This window comes from Parus major, chromosome 3 (genome assembly GCF_001522545.3).
Source record: "Parus major isolate Abel chromosome 3, Parus_major1.1, whole genome shotgun sequence".
Classification (NCBI taxonomy): Eukaryota; Metazoa; Chordata; class Aves; order Passeriformes; family Paridae; genus Parus; species Parus major.
This window is the reverse complement of record NC_031770.1, coordinates 91,844,020-91,867,429: the sequence shown is the minus strand read 5'-3', so window position 1 is coordinate 91,867,429 and position 23,410 is coordinate 91,844,020. Positions and strand designations below refer to the sequence as shown.

At 32.9% G+C, this 23,410-nt stretch overlaps 1 protein-coding gene across 2 annotated transcripts in view; it reads right to left on the bottom strand.

Moving 5' to 3' along the window:
- CSMD1 (CUB and Sushi multiple domains 1) overlaps positions 1 to 23,410 on the bottom strand; it is a 1,067,087-nt gene that overhangs the window by 6,869 nt on the left and 1,036,808 nt on the right. The window contains exons 59-68 of one of the 2 annotated variants that reach the window (XM_015621308.3): positions 22,867 to 23,046; positions 21,384 to 21,557; positions 20,281 to 20,454; positions 17,804 to 17,877; positions 14,666 to 14,777; positions 13,437 to 13,616; positions 11,725 to 11,769; positions 7,745 to 7,906; positions 6,577 to 6,689; positions 5,719 to 5,806 (exon numbers count right to left, since the gene is read on the bottom strand). In XM_015621308.3, the coding sequence (XP_015476794.1) occupies positions 5,719 to 5,806; positions 6,577 to 6,689; positions 7,745 to 7,906; positions 11,725 to 11,769; positions 13,437 to 13,616; positions 14,666 to 14,777; positions 17,804 to 17,877; positions 20,281 to 20,454; positions 21,384 to 21,557; positions 22,867 to 23,046 (1,302 nt within the window). The remainder of the gene's footprint in view (positions 1 to 5,718; positions 5,807 to 6,576; positions 6,690 to 7,744; positions 7,907 to 11,724; positions 11,770 to 13,436; positions 13,617 to 14,665; positions 14,778 to 17,803; positions 17,878 to 20,280; positions 20,455 to 21,383; positions 21,558 to 22,866; positions 23,047 to 23,410) is intronic. The other variant, XM_015621309.3, reaches the window with a different exon arrangement.

Below are 23,410 nucleotides of genomic sequence, written 5' to 3'. Positions count from 1 at the left end.
AATGCAAAAGCAGTGGCCTGTGGCACAGCCTCGCTGCACTCCTGCTGTGGACAGGCAGACAACCCAGACTGTACAGCATTTTGCAGAACATATTTTCTCATCAGTATAGACACATCACTAAATTGCTTAAATAGTTGACTGCTTTGGTAATTCAGGTTGAGAAGGATGAAAGACAATTTTATGATGAAAAATACTGAATATTTTATAGAAAAAGAATTTTTTTTGAGATCCAAATCCAAGTTGCCAGTTTGAACTCACAGCTCTTCAGAAAACAACATAGATCACATTCAAGAAGGAAAGACCAGGGCAGAGGGAATGTACAGAGAGGATCAGGCTTGGACAGATAGCTGAGCTTGATGTTTTGGGGTATTGTTGCTGTTGAGAGTGGAGAAGAATAGGAGACACTGCTGTTTACCTCTCAGAAATGCTCCAAACCAGCAGTACAGAGTGTTTCAAACACCACAACTCCCTCATTCATAGCAACAATATCAATCAGTCTTTTTAGGACTCTAGTGCAAACCAGTTGTACAGCAGAGACATGGCCACTGTGATAACTACACCAGTCTAGTAAAACATCTAAATAAGTTCAAACAAGTGAGAAAACAAAAACACTGAGAAAAAATAATAATTCTCCTATGACCCCAGGAAATGTTCAAAGTCAGATTGGATGGGACACTGGCAATATAGTGAGTAGTGTCCTTGCCCACAGCTGGGGGTTTAGAACTACATCATCTTTAAGGTATCTTCCAACCCAAACCATTTTATGTTTGTGATTTCTTGTTGTTCAAGCTCAATGCAAAAGACAAATGAGATAAGTTTGTTTGGTTTTTTTCTGTGAGATATCTTTAAACCATAGATGTTTCAACTGTCAATATTAAAATGCCTTTGCACATTTAAAGAAATGTGTTAAATTTTAGGAAGTAACTAAGATACCTTTAAAATGAAGTCAAGCTTCCTAGGAATTTCAGTATTGCCACATTTGATCACTTAAAATATGACAAAATATTGCATTATAGTCTTTATCACCTAATCTTCTGTCATGTTTTAGATTTTTTACATATTTCTCTTCAGAACTGGTGAAGGAAAACCTTTTCAAATTAAGAAACCTATTATTGTGGTAGCTGGGATCATGTTACGAGCTTTATCACACTACTCTTAACATTTAACTGTTTTAGAATACAACCATTTTATAAAAATATTTGGGATTTAGTAATCCAGTACTTGTCCCAAATCTCAAACTGTGGAAATAAACTTGGCATAAACTTATGTATTTGTACTGCACTGTATATGTACTGGACATTCTTCAACTTATCCAAATTAAAGACAGACAGACTAGGGCAGTTCCAACAGTTAATAGACATTTTAGAAGTTCTGATTTAAACACTTTTTATTGGTTAGAAGAAATGACAGACTCTAAAATAAAAGCCAAAAAAACCTCACATTCAGCTATCACTTCCTTTATCCTTTACCACCACAATCTCCAGCTGTTTTTCCAATTATTTGGAGTAATTAATAAAAAATATGATAATGAACAAATTCTTTGAAGTCAACTTACATCAACAAAAAATGTGGAATTAGTATTCAGTGTCTTATACAAATTTCAAAACAGAAATATGTGTGATCAATGAAGTCTTAATTTATATCTCAAAGCTGTTATCATGCCACATATGATAGATACATTTAAATGTACAAGTAGCAGAAAAAAATATAAAGTTCATAACAATTCTTAGTATAAACTCTTTGGTTTATGTAGTTAATTTAAAAAAAGTGTTGTATTGCTCACGATTTAAAAACAGGCACAAAATTATACAAGAAGAGTTTCTTTTAAGTTATCTATGCTGGATAACTGATTAATTTAATACTCTACACAAAACTTCTAGTGGAGGTAATCACGTATTCTGTATCTCTACAGTTTTTTAAATAGCACACTTAAGGAAACAAAACTTGACGGTTTTGGTTGAAGTTTACAATATTTAATTGGAGAGTTTCAATCTGGAGTTGATCAGGTTCAGACTCTGCATTGCATTTGCTTTTCATTGGGAAAAGACACTTCACTGAAGTTTTGCGTAATCTAAATTCTAGTCATGTAGGAGAGTCAGTATAACTTCAACATGGTCTGGTCTACTTATTATAATAATTTTCAGAGCTGTTTGTGATTAAACATAGTGTGAATTGTGTCATTCTTATGACAGCATTATCATGATAAGAAATGGAAAGCATATTGTACTGCCCAAATAAATGTAGTGATTGATCACATCTGAAAAGAGAAAAGTGGAAATGCTTAAATATACACATAAACACACACACAAAATGTATGCAAAAGATAATTTGATTTACTTTTCATTAAAATAGCCATACTTTGTCCCTGGGAAACATGTTGTTTAATGGAGGGGTATTCAGTATGGTTATGTTTTTGGGTTTTTTTAACAGTTTACATAATAACAGGGTTTTAGCTGCTAAAACAGCAGCAGTCAGGTGAATTCAAATTTTGATAACACATAATGAAATCATGAATGTAAAAGCTGTGTACTTCTTGAGGTGATTCAAAAATACTCTCATTTATACGTAACAGAAAATAATACTTTTTTAAAGAAAATACTGTGCAACCTGATCTCATGGTGGTAACCCTGCTCTTCTGACCCAAGCCATTCCATGATTATGTGACTAAGAACATTTTTTTATCATTGTTTGGATCTAATGTATTTCTCTTTTGACTCCTAACTCGGAGTTTCAGTTGACTGACATCCGTACAGCATGGCTCAGTTTTACTAAGAGAAATACTGTTCAAGTCAGAGAAAGTGTGACAGCAAAAGCCATGCAAGATTTAGAAAAGCAGAATTACATGCCACAGAGTAATTTCTGAGACAAGAATGGTTTGCAGGTCAAGGATTAAAGAGAAAAAAATACCAATACAAAGCAAATCAGCAGCTTCCAAGGAACAACATAGGCTAGAACTTCTTCACCTGACTGAACCTCCTGGACAGCAAAGACTCTGGGTAGGTGCCTCACAGGGTGTAGACATGTGTTACCATACAGTTTCATAGCCCATTACTCCAGATATCTGTTTGTGCTTTAGCTAATACACAACAGCTCTGTACAATGGAGCTTTCAGTACCCTGTTTAGATGTAGAGTTTCCTTGTGAGTAGTGGAAGTTGTGTGAAATGATCTGGAGAGGAAGGATGATTTATAGAGCAAAATTTAAAATTCACATATCTCATGATATTCAACTCTTTTAAGAGTTGATTAATTTCCAGTAATGGATGTGTATTCCACAGCCATTGATCTAATATAACATAGATGCAAATTAATTATGCATATTTCATTTTTTGTTAATAAGTTATGTCAATCTAGACAAGTCAAAAAAGTACTTTGAGGAAAGAAAAAAAAAAAAAGAAAAAAAGTGGGTCATTGTATTTCTCCAGAGAAAATAAATACAGGAAAATAATAATTTTGTGAAGGTTTCTCTTCTAACAAACCCACTTTTCCATACAATTTTAAAGGAACTGTCCAGACTAGAATGAAGAAGATTTTAGGATAAACATCTTCTAGAAATTTAGTTTTGAGGCATAGGCACTCAACAGTTGATGAAACTGAATTTAGCCATAGACTCACAGCCTTTAGAAACCAAGTTGCTATAACCTAACAGACAAAAAGCCCTCAGAAATTACTGATTACTTGGTAAAAGAGGTTAAATAATCTGGTGTCACAATTATTATGTCACTCTTAATAAGGCTCAGGTACAGTTCTAGTTCTCCAAAAAGACTTATAACAAAACTCTTTGTCCTTTGGGTTGTTTTCTAAGGCTACAATCAAAATTGCTTCTGAGAAAGGATAAAAAGTACTAAGAAAGAAAAGTTCTTTCTATTTTCATGTCATTTAGTTCCAAGACTGAGCATACTTAGTTGTTTGAGCCACAGTTCTAATAATTGTGGATTGATTGCTGTATGAGTCATTCATTTAAGAGTTGGACATGATTTTCCTTGTCAGTCCCTTCCCTCTCAGGATATTCTGTGATTCTGTGATGCCCACTGAGACTAGTCGTTTACTAGTATTGTGTGATAGAAAATTATTCATCAAATACATTGGTCTTTCCCACTTAAACAAGTAGTTTTCCATAAATACTATCTTTGAAGTATGGTTGTAGATGAAGACTTCATATTGCTTTATGTCTGCACCAGTTTATGTATATTTTTGTTTTACTCTAAAGGCATCAAATAATTTAAAATACTTAAAAACCAGAAATATATTAAGTCTTCAGACAGAGGATATGTGAGATTGTCTTTGCAGAATATCCATTAACAAAATGGATTTAAAAACAATGCAAATTACCCCTGAATATAAGAGGATATTGACAAATAAATTGGAAATTTCCTGCTTCCTTTTAGTTGTTGTTTATTCAATACAGAATAAGCAATTTATATAAAATCAGTGTCTATTCAGCAATCTTGTACAAGAGATGGTATCTACATTAGCAGAAAGCTCTCTATCAAGATGTCAAAGCTGAAGACAGGAGGTCCTCAGTCCAGGACTGCAGGATTAACTTGGATACTCTGAGCTCTCATATTACAGCTCTCAAGGGTGATATGGACAATGTTTTCCACTACTGTAGAATACATCCACAGAAGACTTCTGTAGCTGTTTAACTTTCTGCTTATTTTTCATTTACTGCCATGAGTTATCAATTTCACATAGAATCAAACTTTTGTTTTAGGTAGCTGTCAATTTTTAGTCTGGGACTCTGAAGAGCTGGATTTCTGCCCCTAGTCACTAAACATATTTAGCAATTTGAGAGATGGCCAAAACAAGTAGATCCTTAGCATAAGTGCTGTTACAGTACTTAATAGAGCAAAGAAGTACAGGAGAGATTGAACAAAACTCTAAAGAGCTCTGGGTACATCATCAGTGGAGCTAATGGAACCAAGGCAATTTATAAAATGTACATACAGTCTGCCATAGAAATATTGGCTCGGCTGCCTCCTTTTTCTAGACCAGTACTTTTCTGTGTATATACTGTGCTTTGACCACTTTGCAGTAGTTTCAGGATCAGGAAATGCAGATGCTTAAACTTGGTATTTACCAAAATATTTTATGAGAGAATATTTCATAAGTAAATGATTTAGTTTTTATGATGAAACTATTTTATGAGTAAAATAACTAGTCCTATGCCAGCTGCTAAAGCACTTGACCCCATAGCTGTATTACATACCTAAGACACCATTTAATAATTTTTTTTATTTTATACAGTGAAGTAAAATTCTGTCCAAATACATACAAATTCTGAAAACATCCACCAGCAACTGTCACTCTCCAAATGACACTGCCAGACTTAGGGATGATTCTGTTCTTCTAATTTCTTATATGATTCTGACTACAATTTATATATTTAAGCAGGAAATGTGCTTGTATTGCATGATATCCCTGGTACTTTCAAAAAGAAATGCAAGTGCTTCCAATAGCATTCTCTTTAAGAGTGCAACACAACAAGCATCCTGCACTTACTGGGTTGCTACAGTAGAAAACCTGTTATAGTAACACAATAAGCAGAGTTAAATTAGGATTTGAACTGTATATTTCAAATATACATATTTGGTTATGTTTTGTAATAGTAGTGTAAAATAAACGTGCCTACTTCAGTTAGATAGCTGAGTAATTATTTAAATTCATTTTTGCAAGACCCCAAAAGATTATACATATTGTGGATCAATGAAACCATGTACCTTGTCTTTGGAGCATAAATTTTCCGAAGTCTTTTCCATGTATATCACCTTGATAGGTAAAAACTCCTCTTTCAAGACCTGAGGATACCTAGAATATGTTGAAACAGAAAAAAAGATTCTGAAATGAATAAATAACAATGCTTAGCCACTTGTTTTTCTGACTTAAAATAGATAATATGGAGCCCAGATTTTCACTTTTAGTCTTAAAAATATTAGTGAATTTTCTATGCTTATACAATTTTTGTTATTTAAAATATTTTAATTATTTGCACTGGTATTAAATGGAGTTTCAAAATAACTTCAGAATTATTTTATAATATCTAATGTATATTGCTGTCTTTTAAAATTCTTGAAATGTTATATTCATAATTGAATTAGTGTGCAGCCACAGAAGCCTTAAATCTAAATTGTCAGATTTAAAACTATTTTCCATAGAAAGTATCATGAGGCAGAAAGAAAAATGCAAAAAGTAAAAGAACACTGTTTTCTTTCAAGATTGCTTTTACCTTCAAAATGTACTTTTATTACAGTGAAGTATTTATCAAATCAAAAAATGAAATATTACTAAAGGTAAAATTCCCACTCCCATATAAGGAAACAAGGCAAAACCGTGGCAAAATATGCTGATTTACTCCTCCTTCCCTTTCATATACTAAAAATTCCAATCAGAGTACAGCAGATAGACGTTTGTGTAGGTATTTTTGAAAGAAAAAAGGTAATCCAATCTCTACACTGACATCCAGAGCACTGGATTACGTATTTGTAATACAAAAAAATGGATACAGTTACATAGATAATCACAAATTAATTCAGAATTTGATCTCAGCCATCTTTATCCATAGCAACCTGGGTACTTACATAACCATCTAATGCCCAGTTGTCGTTTTCATACTTGCTTACAAAAATGTCACTTGGTCCTTTAATCTGAAAAGCTTTCAAGAGCAAATGGGCTTCTTCCTTCTTGTAAACACCTATTAAAATAAAGGAGGAAAGACGTACCTTTTAAACAAGTTCTCAACCAGTTTGTTCAAACATTCCTTCAAATCTAAGTATATTGCTCTAGAACTAAAAGAGTTCATAGAAAACATTCTGTAATAAAATAATTTCATAATATGGAAAACCTCAACATTTAAAATACTGTAATGGCTGGATCTTATTTAACTCTTCCTTTGCCTCATCATACTTGATAAAAGTGTGTAAAGAGGTTTGTACTGTTTAATTTTACACATAATAGGAGAAGAACAGTTGTCTTTTTATAAAGCATTTCAATAATTCTGAATATAGGTAGAATTCTTTCCCTGGAATTTCCTTGACCTGGAAAAAAATGGATTTCACTGATATCATGCCAGTATATTCCTACAGTAGATATTAGTAGTGCAGTGAAAGAAAATTCCTATTTGGCAATCAGCTACTGCAGTTCTCTGAACTCTTGACCTTAAAGGATAGTGATAGCTGATAATGCTCTTTTCAACATAACTGAGTTGAGAGGTTAAATCTGAACTTCACAGTTAGATTTGCAGAAAGGAATGCATGATGTTGATTATAAGGTATGCTTAATCTACAATGTTATTTAATTATCTGTGCCTATTTTATACTATGCCATTATTCTTAACACATTGTTCTAAGGTCAATATTAATCACTATTTATTAATTGATCTTTCCAATTGTAGAATTCTTAATATGCCTATATTTTAATATGCCTATATTTTGCCTGCCATTTTAGTATTTCCTGTGATTTCAACACACCAATGCTACCCAACAGTCTGAGATGAATAAACTCTACCTCAATATCCATTTGAAATATAATGGCTTACATAGATGGGTGACTGCATATGAATTGACAGAAGTCCATGCAGACCATTTTGTTAAAACCTTTCCTTTTGCAAAAGAAAAATCTTTTTAGCAAAAATACAGTTTTTGTTTCATTTTCCATTTGAATGAAAATGCATCAAAAATGTATCAACATTAAGAAAAAATAAAATTAAATTAAAAGAAGAGCTTCTTTGACCCCAAATTCCAAACCTACCTGATAGTTTGAGTTGTATGTTGGATGCCTCAATGAATGTGGCATTCACTTTGCTGCTTGTAGTATTGAACCAATCAACAGTGAGAGTAGCAGGCTGTCTTTTTCCTAAATATTCATAAAACCCTTTCCAAAGTGAATTTATAAAAAACACATCCGAAGGAACTAAATAAAAGGGGGGAGGAGAAACAAAGAAATAAGTAAACTACAATGTAATAACAATCTTTCTAGGCATACTTATGCTTGCAATTTTTTTTTTAGACAATCAATCCACTGTTCTAAGGAGGTATTATAGTAAAAATTTTAACAATACAGACAATATATCTAATAACCTTTCCACACAAGTGCCTATAATATACTACACCTGTCCATCATGGTATATGTTCTCAAATAACCCCACACCTTATGGCTTGTGTGATTCAGTGAATGTCCTCAAGACTATGAAAAATAATGGACTCTTCCCCTAAAGCCCTGTACCTTTAAGGTATGAGGAAAAGAAATATAATATTATTCTGAAACCAGAGATTCCTGGAAGGAAACACTGCCTTAGGCCATACCTTTTGTTTCATGGATCTATTGAAACATCACTGTGTGAGATTTTCAGCTGAGTATCAAATGAATATTCAACTGAATTGACTGAATTTCTGGTACAGTTTTTTGAGTCATTTTTAGACTTCAAAGCTTTTTTTCCATACAATATTACAGCACCTATGAACAGTGAAGCTTTCAAAGAATTAAACTGAGTTTTTTTTTTGTTTAGAATAAACTGCCATTTCTCAGCAACTGCAGTTTAAACTATCTGAAGTAAAAAATCCTACAAAATGAAGCATGAATTATTGGAAGAAATATATTTGGATTATTTATTTTATGTGACTGATATCTTTCCTCTACACAGAAAAAAAAAAAAAATTAGATATTAGATGTATTTTAAATTGTTTAACTAACCACATTATATCTTGACAAAATTACAGCCCTAGCAAGTATCAAAATTCAGCCTTACTATCCATGACCACTACAAATGATACTTTCTAAATAGTTCAAGACTGACATTAGAAGTGTTTCACACTTGTCTAATTAAAATCTTAAATTAAATAATTGGATTATTCTGTTTTTTTCATTTTGTCAGACTCTGAGGACATATAAAGGCAGCTGTCTTTACAGAAGGAAATTTATCAGTGCAGGTATTCTCTGCAACCATTTAAAAAAATATCCCATGGATATTTCCTCGTCTACCTAATCACTTACTGCAAAAATTAATCAAAAAAGAAAACCAGGACAATAATACTTGACATTCAATACATCTGAAAATCAGAGGGCTAATTAGCTGGTGACTAAAAGATAAATAACTTCTTCCATATCTTTTGCCTCTAAGTTGTGAACAAGCAAATGTTCAAGCTCACTGTGGAATGATTTGAAAACATCATTAGCATGTTATTGTTTCTATCACTGGATTCCAAATGAGCAGAGACCTATTAAATGGCTTTGAAAAAACAGCTTTGAATTGTTGCATTTCCAAAGTAAAAGTCAGTTTGGGGCTTTACACAAGGTTACCTCAACTTACTACCAAAAATCGGAAGCATTACATTTCAATTGGTATGTCACAGTCCTTAGAATTTGTATAATTTATGAACATACATGGATTCTGTAAAGAGTCTTTCAGACTCTTTTTCCTATGCATTTCTCATTTTTTGCTATTATAGTGACATAGCTAAATTTGAAACTTGGTATTCTAAAAATAAATATTACAATTTTTTTATTCATCTGTGTTTTTACTCAAAATTGTGTTTCTGACATATTCCCATAAAGGTGAACATCTAGCATTAGTGGTATGAACCAGAGAGGTATTATGTAAGGCTTTTGTAAAGGACACCATACTGTTATAAAGGACTCCATACTTTCACCATGTTCCAGCATCTTCAGTGCATAGTTTGTCTAAAAACTCTATCAAAAATAGCTCTTAAATTTTGCAAAATACCACTGACTCAGTATTTACAGAGCTTGCACTTGCAGATGAACAGAATCAGTAGGGGGAATAAAATATATTAATGTTTCTCCAGTCATGTTTTTTTTAAAATGTTAAAACGCAAGTGCTGCAGTCCCCAGGGATGTTGCTCTGGAGAGACTCTGAGACGATTGTGCTGAACCCTTACAAGGTCCCTGCCTTTCCTCAACCCCTGTGGGCAAATGCAAAATGAGAAAAATGAGCTGGCTATTAGTATTCCAGTACTGCACTGACTGCACTGATTGTTCTCAGAACATGACAATTGGGAAAATCCATGGCTACTCATTAAAACAGCTTCCTAACAATTTTTGTGATTACTATACAAAGCAGTGAGGACTGTAGAAACCAAAAAGAGTAATATAGCTCTTAATTCTCACATGGATATTGTAAGAATTCTTTAGTTGAAACTTATACATCAATCACTAAAAATGTTTACTATTGCTTATGAAGACATCAACTCTGCCAAAAAAACCACAAAACCAACAAATATAACTTGCATTCATTTGTCTAAAGGCAAAAAATCACGAGCACAAATCTATTCTGTACTGGAAAATATTGTTTACCAATATTAGCTTACTTGTGTTTAAAATATAGACAGCAGCCAATCAAATATTATCAAAAATAAGATAACAATGTAGAGAAAGAGTTTCAAAATACATAATGTTCTACAACGAAGAGAATTAACAGTTTTGAAACACAGAATTTAGTGCAGAGTTATTTTTTGAAAGCCACTTAAAATTCTTTCTAAATTACTGTCATTTGTTTAACTTTTCTGTTTACTATTATTGGCACTTTCAATCATAGCATTTAATTTTTTTTAATAGCTTTTAAACAGTACTTATCAAAACTACTTATAAAGGACAGGATACTGTGTGAATTGACACTGACACTCTGTATAGTGAATATCTTTAGAAACTAGGTCTACATTTTAATTTGGCATTGAAACTTCAAAACCTGTGCAGTAGCAGATTAATGTATACCTTAAATGTTTGGTGAGGTGAAGCCTCCAATAAATGAAGACTGTATATTCATTATAATGAATGAACACTATAGCCTGCTTTATTGTGAGTCTGTAGAAGTAATGCATTTCAGAAGAACTCATTTATGGATTCACCTGACATTATCACTAATAAACTCTCCAGGAAGATTAATTATTAGCAGAAATACCTTTTTATCCCATCTGCTATACAGAGAGTCCTTCTGTGAACTGCCATGAGTGTGAACCATTAATCTTATTTTCCCTGCAGCTTTGCTAAAACTCAAAATATAGAATTATAAGCTCATTTATTTGGTGACAACTCTGTTTATTGTTAAATAAGTAAGTAAAAAAAAAAAAATTAGGACTTTCATTTTCTGAATGAAGACTTTTCAGATGAATTTGTCTATTTTGTCAATGGCAGGAGGAACAGGTCATACGTGTTCATGACCTGTAACAGTAATGTTTGCCTGCCTTGTCACATGCCTGCTGCTCTACACTGTTCTGGAAACCCTGTTTTGGAGTACATGGAGAGTTTCTGTGAAATGATGGCCAAGAATATTTCCAAAACTGGTTTTGGGTTGGAGTTTTTATACTTCTTACAACACTTGAACTGTAAAGGGCAGAACTTGGGCTAAACCTAATCCCTGCAATTATAGTATACACTCATTATAAGGCTCTCCATTATAGCAATCTCTCTGATATAAAACTACACCAAATCTGAAGTTTGTGTATATGAATTTCTTTTGTCTGTTAGAGAGGAGATTTTATGCAATTCACAAAATTGGCATTATAGAAATTTAACAAATGTTCTTTGTGAAAGAATTTCATAGACTAGACTTTCACATGTCATCCATTATTATGAAAGACCTTAACATTTATATTCCTTGGAAGTTGATAACAAATACTTCACTAATATATTGGAAATAGTTTTGTTATCCATAACAATCTCAGGTGTAAATCAATTTTATTTATTTAAATCTAAAGCTCTTCTTGTATACAAACCTGGAGTTTTAGTAATTGTTTCATTAACTTCTCTCACTCCTTTACCTACAAGTAAAAAGACAAATTATCATTTTCATGAACATATTTTTGTGGTTTGTTTTTTTTTTGTTTGTTTGCTTTTAAATAGAATGTTAAAACAATACCTGTTGGATGCAATCATCTTTTATCCAATAGAGTAGCTTTTAAAACAAATAACTTGTCTTGAATACTTTACATGTTTAAACCTATCCTCTTGCACAAAAATATCAGAAAATAATTTAGGTAAGCAACAATTTTACTGTGGAAAGTTGTCTGGCTAGATAAGTGTTTTGTACATTTAGGGCTAAAATATTTATATCAGTCCCAGTGCTATAAAAGAGAGCCTTATAGAGGGGACAAATACTATATCTAATTATGAATAATAATATATGAAATACAGGAAAAATTCTGTTAAAAAAGACTGATACATTTATGACACAAACCAGCAACAGCCAGATAGCTTGATTCATATAACAGGATCCGATATCATGGGAAAGGGTCACGACTTGTGAATTAAAAAGGTGTAATTTGCTACATTCCTGGTACACTCAGGAAAGTTATGTCCATTGATCATGATCAAGTTCTGGACTCATCATTTGGCACATCAGAAAGGATAGTGTCCCATTGGAAGGTTTGGTCTTGCATATTGGGGCTTTTTTTCTCTTTAGGAGCTCAGTAATTAGATTGATCAAGTGTTAAGAAAGCACAAAAAGTGTAAGACATTCAATGAGAATTATACCTAAAGACCATAACCCAGTCTTATAGAAATCTTTACTGCATTTTATCTTCAATAAATAAAACATCAAAGAAACCCAAACAAAAGATCATTTATCTCAAATTATTAACTATGCTGTATCAACGAAAAATCATCCTTTAGAGACACAGAATAAAGATAAATTATGACATATAGATCATATGACAATGCTCATCAAAGAAGTCTGCCCTTACATTAAAGAAAAATAAGTTTTGCTCAAACATCAAAACTATTCAGCACACTTTGATATATTAAAATTCAATATCATACCAGAAAAAAATTTCCCAACTATTTTCCTCTATTCATATTCTAAATATAATTTTATTTTTCTGAATTGAGAACTAACAGCCATGTTGATTTGACTGTGAAGAGTAAATTCAGACCTTATAATGATTTATTTAGATCTACTCTAGAAAACTATGTAAAAGTTACACTGATATAAAAGTGGATTATATTGCAGAGATATTTTTTTTCTTATTTTATTGTTCATTTTTATTTTGTAAGATTTCCTCAGACTAAAAGCATACCTGCATGAATCTAAAAGCTAGGATATTAAATAACTTTTCTTGTTCTTATAGAAAATCATATATTAAGCACTGAATACATTGAAATACTATTTAAAACTGTGACCTAAAGATAAATGTAGTTAAAAGTAGTACTTTATATTGTTTAGGTTTTGTTTGCTGTTGTTAAGGGTAAACATATGTATGTGTGCGTGTGCACTTGCACACGTATATCCTCTTTTCTTCCTGCATGTATTCTAGATGTTATGTTCACTTTGATTTCTTCACTGTTTCTTTCATAAAATAAAAGCTACTGTTCCATGAGTGTCATTAAATAGTAAGTGGAAAAAATTAATACTACTAGATAAAACAAAAATGTCAGGGAAAATTAATTCAAACCCAGTAGGATCCAACAAACCACTTGAGTAATGACTTACTTTTACAAATAGGTGATTTTCCTGTCCATTTCATATCTGGTTTACACGTCCGATGCTCTGATCCACCAGCAAGAAAAAATCCTGGCTGACAGGTATACACCAAAGTATACCCTAAAGTAGGAAGATCTATTGCTTTCACATCTACATGTGCCGGTGTTTCTGGCTGCCTGCAAGCATGAGCTGCAAAGGGGTTTTTACAGTTAGAAAACGTAGGGGTAAGCCGTTTCCATAGAGTTAGAGTATCCAATTTGAAATAAATGCATGACAACTCTCGATAGCTTTTAGCACTGTCAAGTAGCTATGTTACTTGTAAAAGTAACACTCAGAGTGTATAGTTATATTATTGTGGGATGGAAATGATACTATCTCATATTTTCAAAGAATAAACCAAAGTCAAATCACACTTGGATCAGAAAACAGTTAAAATGAGGGGAAATACATGCCATTGTACATGGTGCAATGATTGGTCCTGTGAATTATTGTACTGTAACAGCTTAAAGCATCACTTCCACTTTGTGTACTGAAAATTAGAGTGGCTACTGGGATAAATGCATTTCAATTGAAATAAAGGTTCAACAATAATGTTTTGTTATAGAACATTGACTATAACAGATTTGGTTACTCTGTATGGTTCTTTCTCTGTGCCACATTGTGTTCATTTAAAACAACCCAAAGATAATTTAAAACAGGATAAGAATCTAAGGTCATTGTAACGAATTACTTTTAGCTTAGTGTATTATAATACCATAGTTATTTAATGTCCTCCAACTCACACAGAGCTATAAGTAATTTGCATAACCATGCATAACCCAGAATAAATGGGTTTTGTTGAGTTCTAGTTTATGATTCACAGAATACTTGGCAAGAAAATACTTCCATGCATATTTCAGGCCACTTTCTATTCTTTATTAATCAACTACACACACAGAAGAAATTCTAGCTTAATTCTAGCTAATGCAGTAGGCTAACTAGAAGGGATTTTTTTGATTAAAACTGATAGAATTATTGTGAACTTAATTTAAAAAAAAATCTGAAAAATCTTCAGATTAATACTTCAAATGCATCTTTGGTCCTTGAATAGAAAACAACAACAGATAAACATTAAAAAATCTGTTTTAAATAAAGCTTCCCATCCTTGTAGTAAATAATTTGTTATTAATTTCCACATCACTTTGTAACTCTTAAAATTGTCCACTGTTTTAAGTTGTTAGAACAGAAACCAGACTTACGAATGCATTCAGATTGTATGCCACTCCAAGTTAGGTTAGCAAGACAAGAACGAGTGGTAGATCCCTGAATATGATAACCTTTTCTGCATCTGAAATAGACTGTGCTCCCAACCTAAGGATCAAATCAGAATGTTAGACAGAAGGAGTGCCCATCATGTATAGTCAGATATCAAGACAGTAATAAGTTAATACAGCTTTTTCAAACATAAAAACGACTGCCTTTTACCATTTCTAGAGACACACTTTTTGTTTTGTTTTGTTTTGATGTGATGAAATGGTTGAGTAATTGATTCTATTTTGATCTTTTTTTAAATCAATGTGTAGAAAAATATTGACAAGGCTGTTTGCATGGTAAAGAATTATATTCATACATTTCTGCTGATTAGTTCTGCAGTGTGAGAGAAGCAAACTAAATGCCTGAGATGCCTTTTTTTCCTGTACATCACTGCATATATTTCGATAGAATTTGATCATAAAGTCACTTTCAAAGGTTTTTCATTGTGATTTGACTAAATATGGAGGCTTTTAAGAGTGAAAAGAAAAAATTCTATGAAGAACTGTTTTATCTATAAGTGCATTCACTAGAGAAAATGCCAGGTGAAAACTTCTTAGACTGCATTTATTAAGTTTTATTTGAGATGTTCAGCTAGCAGAGTAAAATCATGGAAAGCCTTCCTATGGTCAAATATGATATGACATTCCTCAAAAAAAAGGTAAAATAACTGAGAAAATGTTCTTTTGATTTCAACTGGGAATAGAAATGCATGAAAACTACATAAAAAATTGCAGGTGAGAAAGAATTTTCTTAAGAGATGAGAGAGACTTTGTGTGGACAGTTCTAGTAAAATAAACTTATTGATGGTACTGACAAAAGTAACCAGACTGTAACTCCAGGCCAAGTTATTTAATGATACAGGGCTAATAAGTAAAGCATTACTTTTGTTTTGGATAAAAAATCTTGCCAAAAATAAATAAATAAATATATACATAAATAAATAAATAACACAAAAATTGACTATTGGAAATTATATTACTTTAATGAAGTGACATATCACACAGACAAGTTGCAAATGAGTAGTGATCAATGTGTATAAGTAAGAGCTTGCGGTTGTAGAAAGGCAGATAGCTCTGCACTGCAAATGTCATAGAACAACTTCAATGGAAATTAAAAATTTGTATAGATAGCAGGTAGTTATTTTTGGAGATAACTCTCGATTACATAAAACCTGCTTATCAGGACAGATGTTTAGCAAATGCACAACATTTCTTTCTCCCAGATGTAGCTTGGGAAGATCACTGGTGTTTTTAAAGGTCATATTACTTATATGGCTTTGTCGACTTACATCTTTCTAACTATTTTTAAACAGATTCTCTGTATCCTCCCAAGGACACACAGCATGTCTTTAGTAGGGAGTCTAGTGTGGCTAGTCTTGAGTCTAAGTCGTCTTACTTGTGCTAGTTCTGGTATCTGTCAGTAATAATGAAATGCAAATCTTTTCTCAGTGCCCCAAAAGACCAAGCAAAAAGTAACACAAGTTCAAGGTAGTTAAAGAGTCATACTGCTTTTTCATCTTACTGGTAAATTCAAAATGAAAGCAGCACACTCTGTATAATACTTGGGTTTAAAACACTGGGGGCTTTCATAAGTCACAGCGTAGTGAAGCACAAAAGGCAAAGAATCAATGGGGCAAGACAGGATGCTTGTAGACAGAGGAAAATCCTACAAAGATCTGCTGGCTGTCATCACACTGTTCTATAATGAGCAAAGACTGCTGAAAAGGGTTTTATACAAGCTTGTCTATGTCATACAAACAGGAAGTCTACGATTAATGTATGAAAAAACCCCAAAACAATCTACTTCCAAAGCCATTAGAGAAAAGTCTCCATATTGTGGTACAAGAAAGCATTCTGAGAGTGTAACACATACTGGAGACAGATTTCATGCACAAGAGGAAGACTTAACTATGGCCTCTAGAGATGAGTGGGAAGAGAAGATCAGTCTACATAAACATGAACAAGAGACAGTAGAACAGTGAATTGGCCAGTACAATTCTGTTATTAAAGACAATTTGTGAGGCAGATAAAAGGGGAAGGAAAAAGAAAACAACCCCCTGACAAAATTAGGTGCAAAGATTAGAGTTGTTTTTGAAGAGAAAATGGGGACAGGTACAGGATCAAGATGAGACATTCAGAAAGGCAACTGCACCTATTACTAGAAGCAGAACTACTTTGGGTGACACCACAAGATGTGGCTCAGAGAGAAGTGTCTCAGTATCTGTGAGCCAGGTAGGAGCAGAAGGTGAAGAGAAGAGCTGACAGCCATAGTAACAAATGACAGAAAAATTGCAGGAGAGAGAGGCTACCATTAACCAAGAAACTTACAGAAAGAACTTTTTGGAAAACAGTTCTACTAATTTGGTACAATGCATGCACTGCCCTACGCTCAGAAATAAGCAGCAAGCCAAAACAGAACTTATTTTAAATTTCAGTCATATTTATACCTGAAAAATCTATCCACACAAAGTTTGTCAATCTATATAATGACTGTGGATTGTTCATTGCATCTAGAGTTATTTCCTCAGTCACTTCTCCACCTCTCACTCATTAAACAACCTGTGAGGAATTTGGAAATTATAGTATGGGTGTTCATCACATAGATGAGAACCTGGACACAACGCAGAATAATTTTATCTTCTCTGACTGAATAAAATATAACAAAAATTTCTAATTTAGTAAAGCAACTTGCTGACTTTTTTGTCAAGAACTACATGACCTTTGGATAACACAGGTCTTTGGCTGTTAGACATTTACTGACTATTCATCAATGTATGAAAGAATTATTACCATGATGTAATATGTCATATCATATTAAGTAATCAATTTATAAATAGCTCTCCCTACTGAAGTCTCCTAAAGCATTGAACACATGATATATTGCAGTGTTAGAACTCCTTTCTTTAAGCTGAATATTTTTTAAAAAGCTTGGAATGAAGAATGAGTTTTTATTAAAAAGAGGGTTTCTCAAGGTTTGCATCAGACATTTAAGATTACAGATAATGTTTTTTATTAAATTTCTTATGTAATTATTGAATACATTTTCATTTTAGAAAGCTAATAAATAATAATTTAAAAAATTACCTCATAACCTCTGGAACTATTTTGTATTCCAAAATGTGGAGTACCAGGGTCTGTACATGTATTGTGAGCTGGATCTAATACAAAATTTGAAACACAACACATATATTACGGTTTGGAAAAAATACACTAAAATTGTTTGCAAAGATTAAATCATTTCATCAATGTCTAGTGATGACAAGAATTCAATTTTTAATTGAATGCGTGTTTTTCTATATATTTCACAAGTATTTACAACTAAATTATCAAGTATATCATAGTAATTTGCTTCAGTAAATTGCCATTATTTAAAAATATTTTTGCAGGTGTTTCTGGCAGTTCAGACTTTACAGTTAGGACTGCATTAATTTTTAGCAATCTTATCCTTTTAAATCTCTTTGAATCCATAGTATATTTCATTATTCACAATGTAGTTGGATTATATACAGAAATCTTTAGAAATCTATCTTTTCTTCATTTTAAATGAACAGCTTAATGATAAGTATTTCTAAAAAAAAAAACCAAACCCAAAATAATAAAAAACTCAACCAAAACTCTTGAAACCCAAAAAATTCCACAAACTAAAAAACCCAAATCCATAATCAGCCTGCTTTCTGGTAACAAGCAAATACTTTTTATTTTTGTATAGTTTGTTTTTTTTCTATGCCACAAAGAAAACAATTTTCTAATGGAGCACTACCTCAGCTGTTGCTGGAGATTACAATTCCCTCCATGAAAGAGGCACATGCCAACAGAGTAAAACTAATTGTTCTGTTTCATGAAAGTAATTTAAAGCAGCCTGAAACTATTTTTTCATTCTGTAATGCCCACATTCTGGTGGTGGCTTTGGAGTTCCCCAGCCATATCCACCAGTTAGACAGCACAGAACTTCATCCAGAGGATTTTTCTGGAGTGATTCTCCCTTGGCAACCGAGTCTGCTCTGTGCTGACACTGAATTATGAAAAACACATCTTGTGACTATACTTCATCTGTAACAATGTTTTGGTTTTCGGCAGAACAAAAATTAAACTTATCATTTACAATAATGTGATATTTCATTTCTCTTTTGGCAAACTCCCATTTTCAATATTGACCATCAGTAGAGCATAAAAATTCAACTGATATTTACCAAAGACTTCAAAAGTTAGGGGAATGTTGACCTAAAGTGTAAAAATATAAAGCAAACATGCTCCTGATGTTGTGATGCTTGAACAGCTAAGGAACTTTTTAAAAATCATCAACATCTGGAATTCCATTTCTTATAATAGACACATGAAGCTGAATTGAATTTTTAAGATAGGTCTCACCTGAAGAACCCAAAGCAAGACTTCTCAAAGTATTCCTAGGAAATCATTGCTAGCCAGAAACAGAAAAGCTTCCAGGATATGGTGTTTTAACATCTAGTTCTAGATATTTCTCACTGCTGTTAACCTTCAAATTGCTTAGAAATTTTAACTGTAAATATGTTACATGATCTAATATTTTCCTTTTACAATAACATAAAAAGTATGATGTAAAAGAAAAACTTTTAAAAGAAAATCTTTGATGCACTACTTTTCATGTGCTTCCATATTATAATATATAAAATATAAAAAATGTCATTATTACATTTTTAAAGTTGATTCTTTTCATCAGACCTGAAAATTAGCTTTTTTAAGCCTTCTTGCTTCTGTAGCAAAATATAGGTGTAAGATGATTACCCACTTTGCAAAAACTATGGAGAGAAGTTTTGAATTCATAAAAAAGAATTTTGTTGACTGTTATGTCTTCATTTAAAAATACAAGCTGCTTTCAATAATTATGATTACAACCTTTTCCCAGAGTGCCCAGCTCTTTCACACAGCCAATATCTCAGCCACAACAAAATATATAAATGGCCTACAATCTACATCTGAATATGTTTATTTAGAGATATCAAAGAGATTATTTTTATTATCAAACTAAAAAAATTTCCCCAGCAAGTTACCCCAAGTGGGATCAAATTCTGATGTCAGTGGGAGTTAAAGATGTCAATCTGATTGATGTAATGTGCTAAAAGCCTACTGACTGTTGCACAACAGTCAATGAGAAACTGAGAGTATTTGGGAGTTTATCAGAATTTCAAAAGATCAGAGATGTACAAGCCACATTCACAAAGTTGAAAACACTTTGATTTAGGATCGATTCTGAAAAATGACTTTAACTCTCCAGTGACAAAATTCGGTCTTTAATCTGCCACAGTCTTCTGCATATCCAAGGGATTCTAAAAATAAATGGAAGAAATTTATGCACTTGCACGTATTGACATGCTGCATTTCCAGCAGAAAAGCAACCATGTAAATTTACAAATGACTTCACACATGATTGCGTTTTTATACTCAAAATATAACCTTATTTAACTAGTTCTTTTTATATTACACATACCTTTTCTGTACTTGGATAGCTAATTGTTAGATTTATGATAGTGTAATAGTTTACCAAGAATATTCTCAGTAGTAAATGCACTAGTGGTAGTTATTACCAATGCATGTTGGCTGAATTCCACTCCAGGTACCATCTGCTTGACAGAATCTTCTCGAAGAGCCTATCAGAATGAAAGGAGGTCTGCACTGAAAGCTAACTTCAGATCTGTAGGTGAAACTTTTTCCATTGAGTCGTCCTTCTGCTGGAGTACCAGGATCACCACAAAACACAGCTGATACATAAAAATTAATAGAAAGAAAAAAGATTTTAAAATCTGCACATTCTTTAACCAAAGTATTCTACATTGTTTTATGTGCAAGGCTGGATATGGGTAAAAATGCTATGTTCATTCATCTATGTAGGACTGTACATGTACTAAATTCTTGACAGCAATTTATTTTAAATTGTCACTCTTATAGCTATTGTAAGCATAAAACTTAACCTGGAAAAACAGACCTTTTAATTGAGACACTTAAATACTGATTAGATTTGGATGACAAAATAATCCTGAAGTGGACAATGCTACATTGCAATGCTATAAAGCAAAACCATTTTTCACATCTGACACCTTCAGATGAGTAGACTAGAAATTTTTGCCCTAATTAGATATAAGGAAAAATGTTTATTAAGGTCCAAACAAGGTTTCAAGCACTCAAAGAGTTGAACTGACAGATTTGGAAAATGCTGAAAAAAAAAATGCAAGCAAGATATGAGGGTATGTACTCAGCTCCAGAAAGAAAAAATTGCTTAGAAAGGCTATGAGCTATGAGATTAAGGGTTAGCATCTTTGTTTTCACCTGTTAATGGAAATGGAGAAAGAGAAGAGAAGTGTAAGGGAATATTTCAGTCATATTCACCACAAGTTAAGTTCAGAACATGCAATAGGATTACCACTAAGGCAAATGGTGATGGGTCCCATCAGATAACAACAGATGGAGGTGACTTTTAGGGAAAGGAAGAAGACTGTGACCTTTAATGGGCACAGACACTCAAATTTCATAACAAGGTAAGCTTTTTGGTACAAGGAAGGAGAATCCTGCAGTAATTAATACATTATCTGATATAGCTGAGTCCTTTATTAATTTGATTCCGTGACTGTAGCCCAAGACAACTGATTGTATCTTTGGTGAAGCCCAACACAACTGTACCCTGAAAACTTACGTAAACATTGTGGGATGTCTCCTCGCCAAACTCCTCGTCCTTCGCAGGAGAGAATGGCTGTGTTAGACAGCTGATAGCCTTCTGCACAGCTGTAACTCACACTAGCACCCCAACGAAAATCAGATCCTTCCACTTTCCCATACAGTACTGTTGGAGGGGGGCCACAAGTAATAGCTGTGTCAGAAAAGAAAAGTTATAATTTCAAGAATTAATAGGGTTTAGTAACATGTAATATACTATGTGCTCATACATTTGAATCTAAAAATAAAGGTATTTCAGGCTATTGTTCCAACAAAGCATACCTGTATTGACAAAAAAAGCAGCCTATAATAGACAGAAAACTAATTCAAACACAAAAAATCAAGGCTCTGGATTTAGGAAGTCCCTGAGTGTTGGGTTGCTAGAAGCCCAAAGAGTACATAGCTACATAGTTTTATATTTTTCCTTACATCTTCATTACTGATTACTTTTGACAACAGGTTACTAAGTTAGGTAAAGGTTTTCAATAAACATTATTTCTTTCCATAAATGTTTTTATGATTTTAAATTTCTAAATGTTTTCATTTTCTTTTAAACTAATTTTGCAGCACTATTTAATATGACTGTTCATTCACCTGCTCATTTTCTAAGGCTTTCCACACACAATGGTAATTAACTTTATTGGTAATTAGGGGCTAAGAAATTATTTCTGATGTTTTCCACCTTCTTATAAGAGTGCCCAAAATGATGAAATCTGCAATGACCAAGTTTACATTTCCATATAATTTCTTTTAACACAGACAACAACCATAAAATCAAGCAGTAATTTTTATGACAGAAAATGCAGTCAGTTGAATAGATATGCCAAAATTTAATTACTAGGCTAGACATAGATATCACAGTAAAGTGGTGCTAGGTGAGTTGGAAGTATATGGCTTTTATAAGCAGAAGATGCCCTAGGCTATTAAATTTACTCCCTGGGCTGCTGAAGTTGTGTTACCAATTTTCATCAGGCTGCCTTACTTGTCTTTCAGCCTCATCTCCACTATGACCTTCCTGCTAGCACTTGTAATTAGCTATTTGTGAAGCATATTTTTGGTTGTTTATGATGACTACACTACTGCATCAAGGGAATCTTTTACAGAAAGCTTGGTTTGCAGAATCCTGTTACAGAATTGTGTCCATCTAATGCAAGAGAAAAGGACCAAAAAGGAAAATGGGTAGTTCATTCATATTTTTTTAAGCTGAGCACTCTGACAATCTTCATTGCAGTGATTTGGTTTTGCTCTAGTCAATAATGTCACTATTTTGATTGCTATTCTACCACAGCTTAGGTGCAAAATACATATAAATTCTACCGAAATACTTATCTAAATGTTATAGTCAAATTTGGAACACTAATTGTTCCAGAGAATATTTTGAATTTTTTTTAATAACTAAAGACATTGGTTAATGAATATCACATATGTGTCAAAACAGTACTTGCAAACTGTTAAAAGCTCACCTTTGCAAATTGGTTTACTCTGGTTCCAAGTGCTGTCTTTCACACAACGCATGGTAGATGAACTTGCAGGTTCCATCAGATATCCTGGATTGCACTGATAGCTGACTGTCTTATTAAAGGTAAAATCATTTCCAAACTGAATGCCATTTGCTAATGCACCTGGATCTCCACAATTAATCACTAGTGAGGAAAAAAAGAAAGCAATTTTTTAAAATAAACATATAATCATGCATACCTAATGTTCTTTCTTTTAGAGTACAACACAACAAAAATTTTGTGTTTGTCAAGAAAAGTTATCTCTGTGAGGCATTTCGACAGCATGGACCAAATATTTTTTTCCTTTAACACAGTTAAATCCCTCATCTGGCATGCTCTACAGCTACCACAGACTGTTGGTGGTAGTTTTGACAGAACTCTTTCTACCTGCATACTGAGATCTTTGTCACATCAAGCCTGAGGTTGATGGTGCAATGCAATTCCAGCAGAGTAATGAAATGCCTCTTTTTTCCCCCCTTTTTTATATTTATTTTCTTTTCTTTTTTGA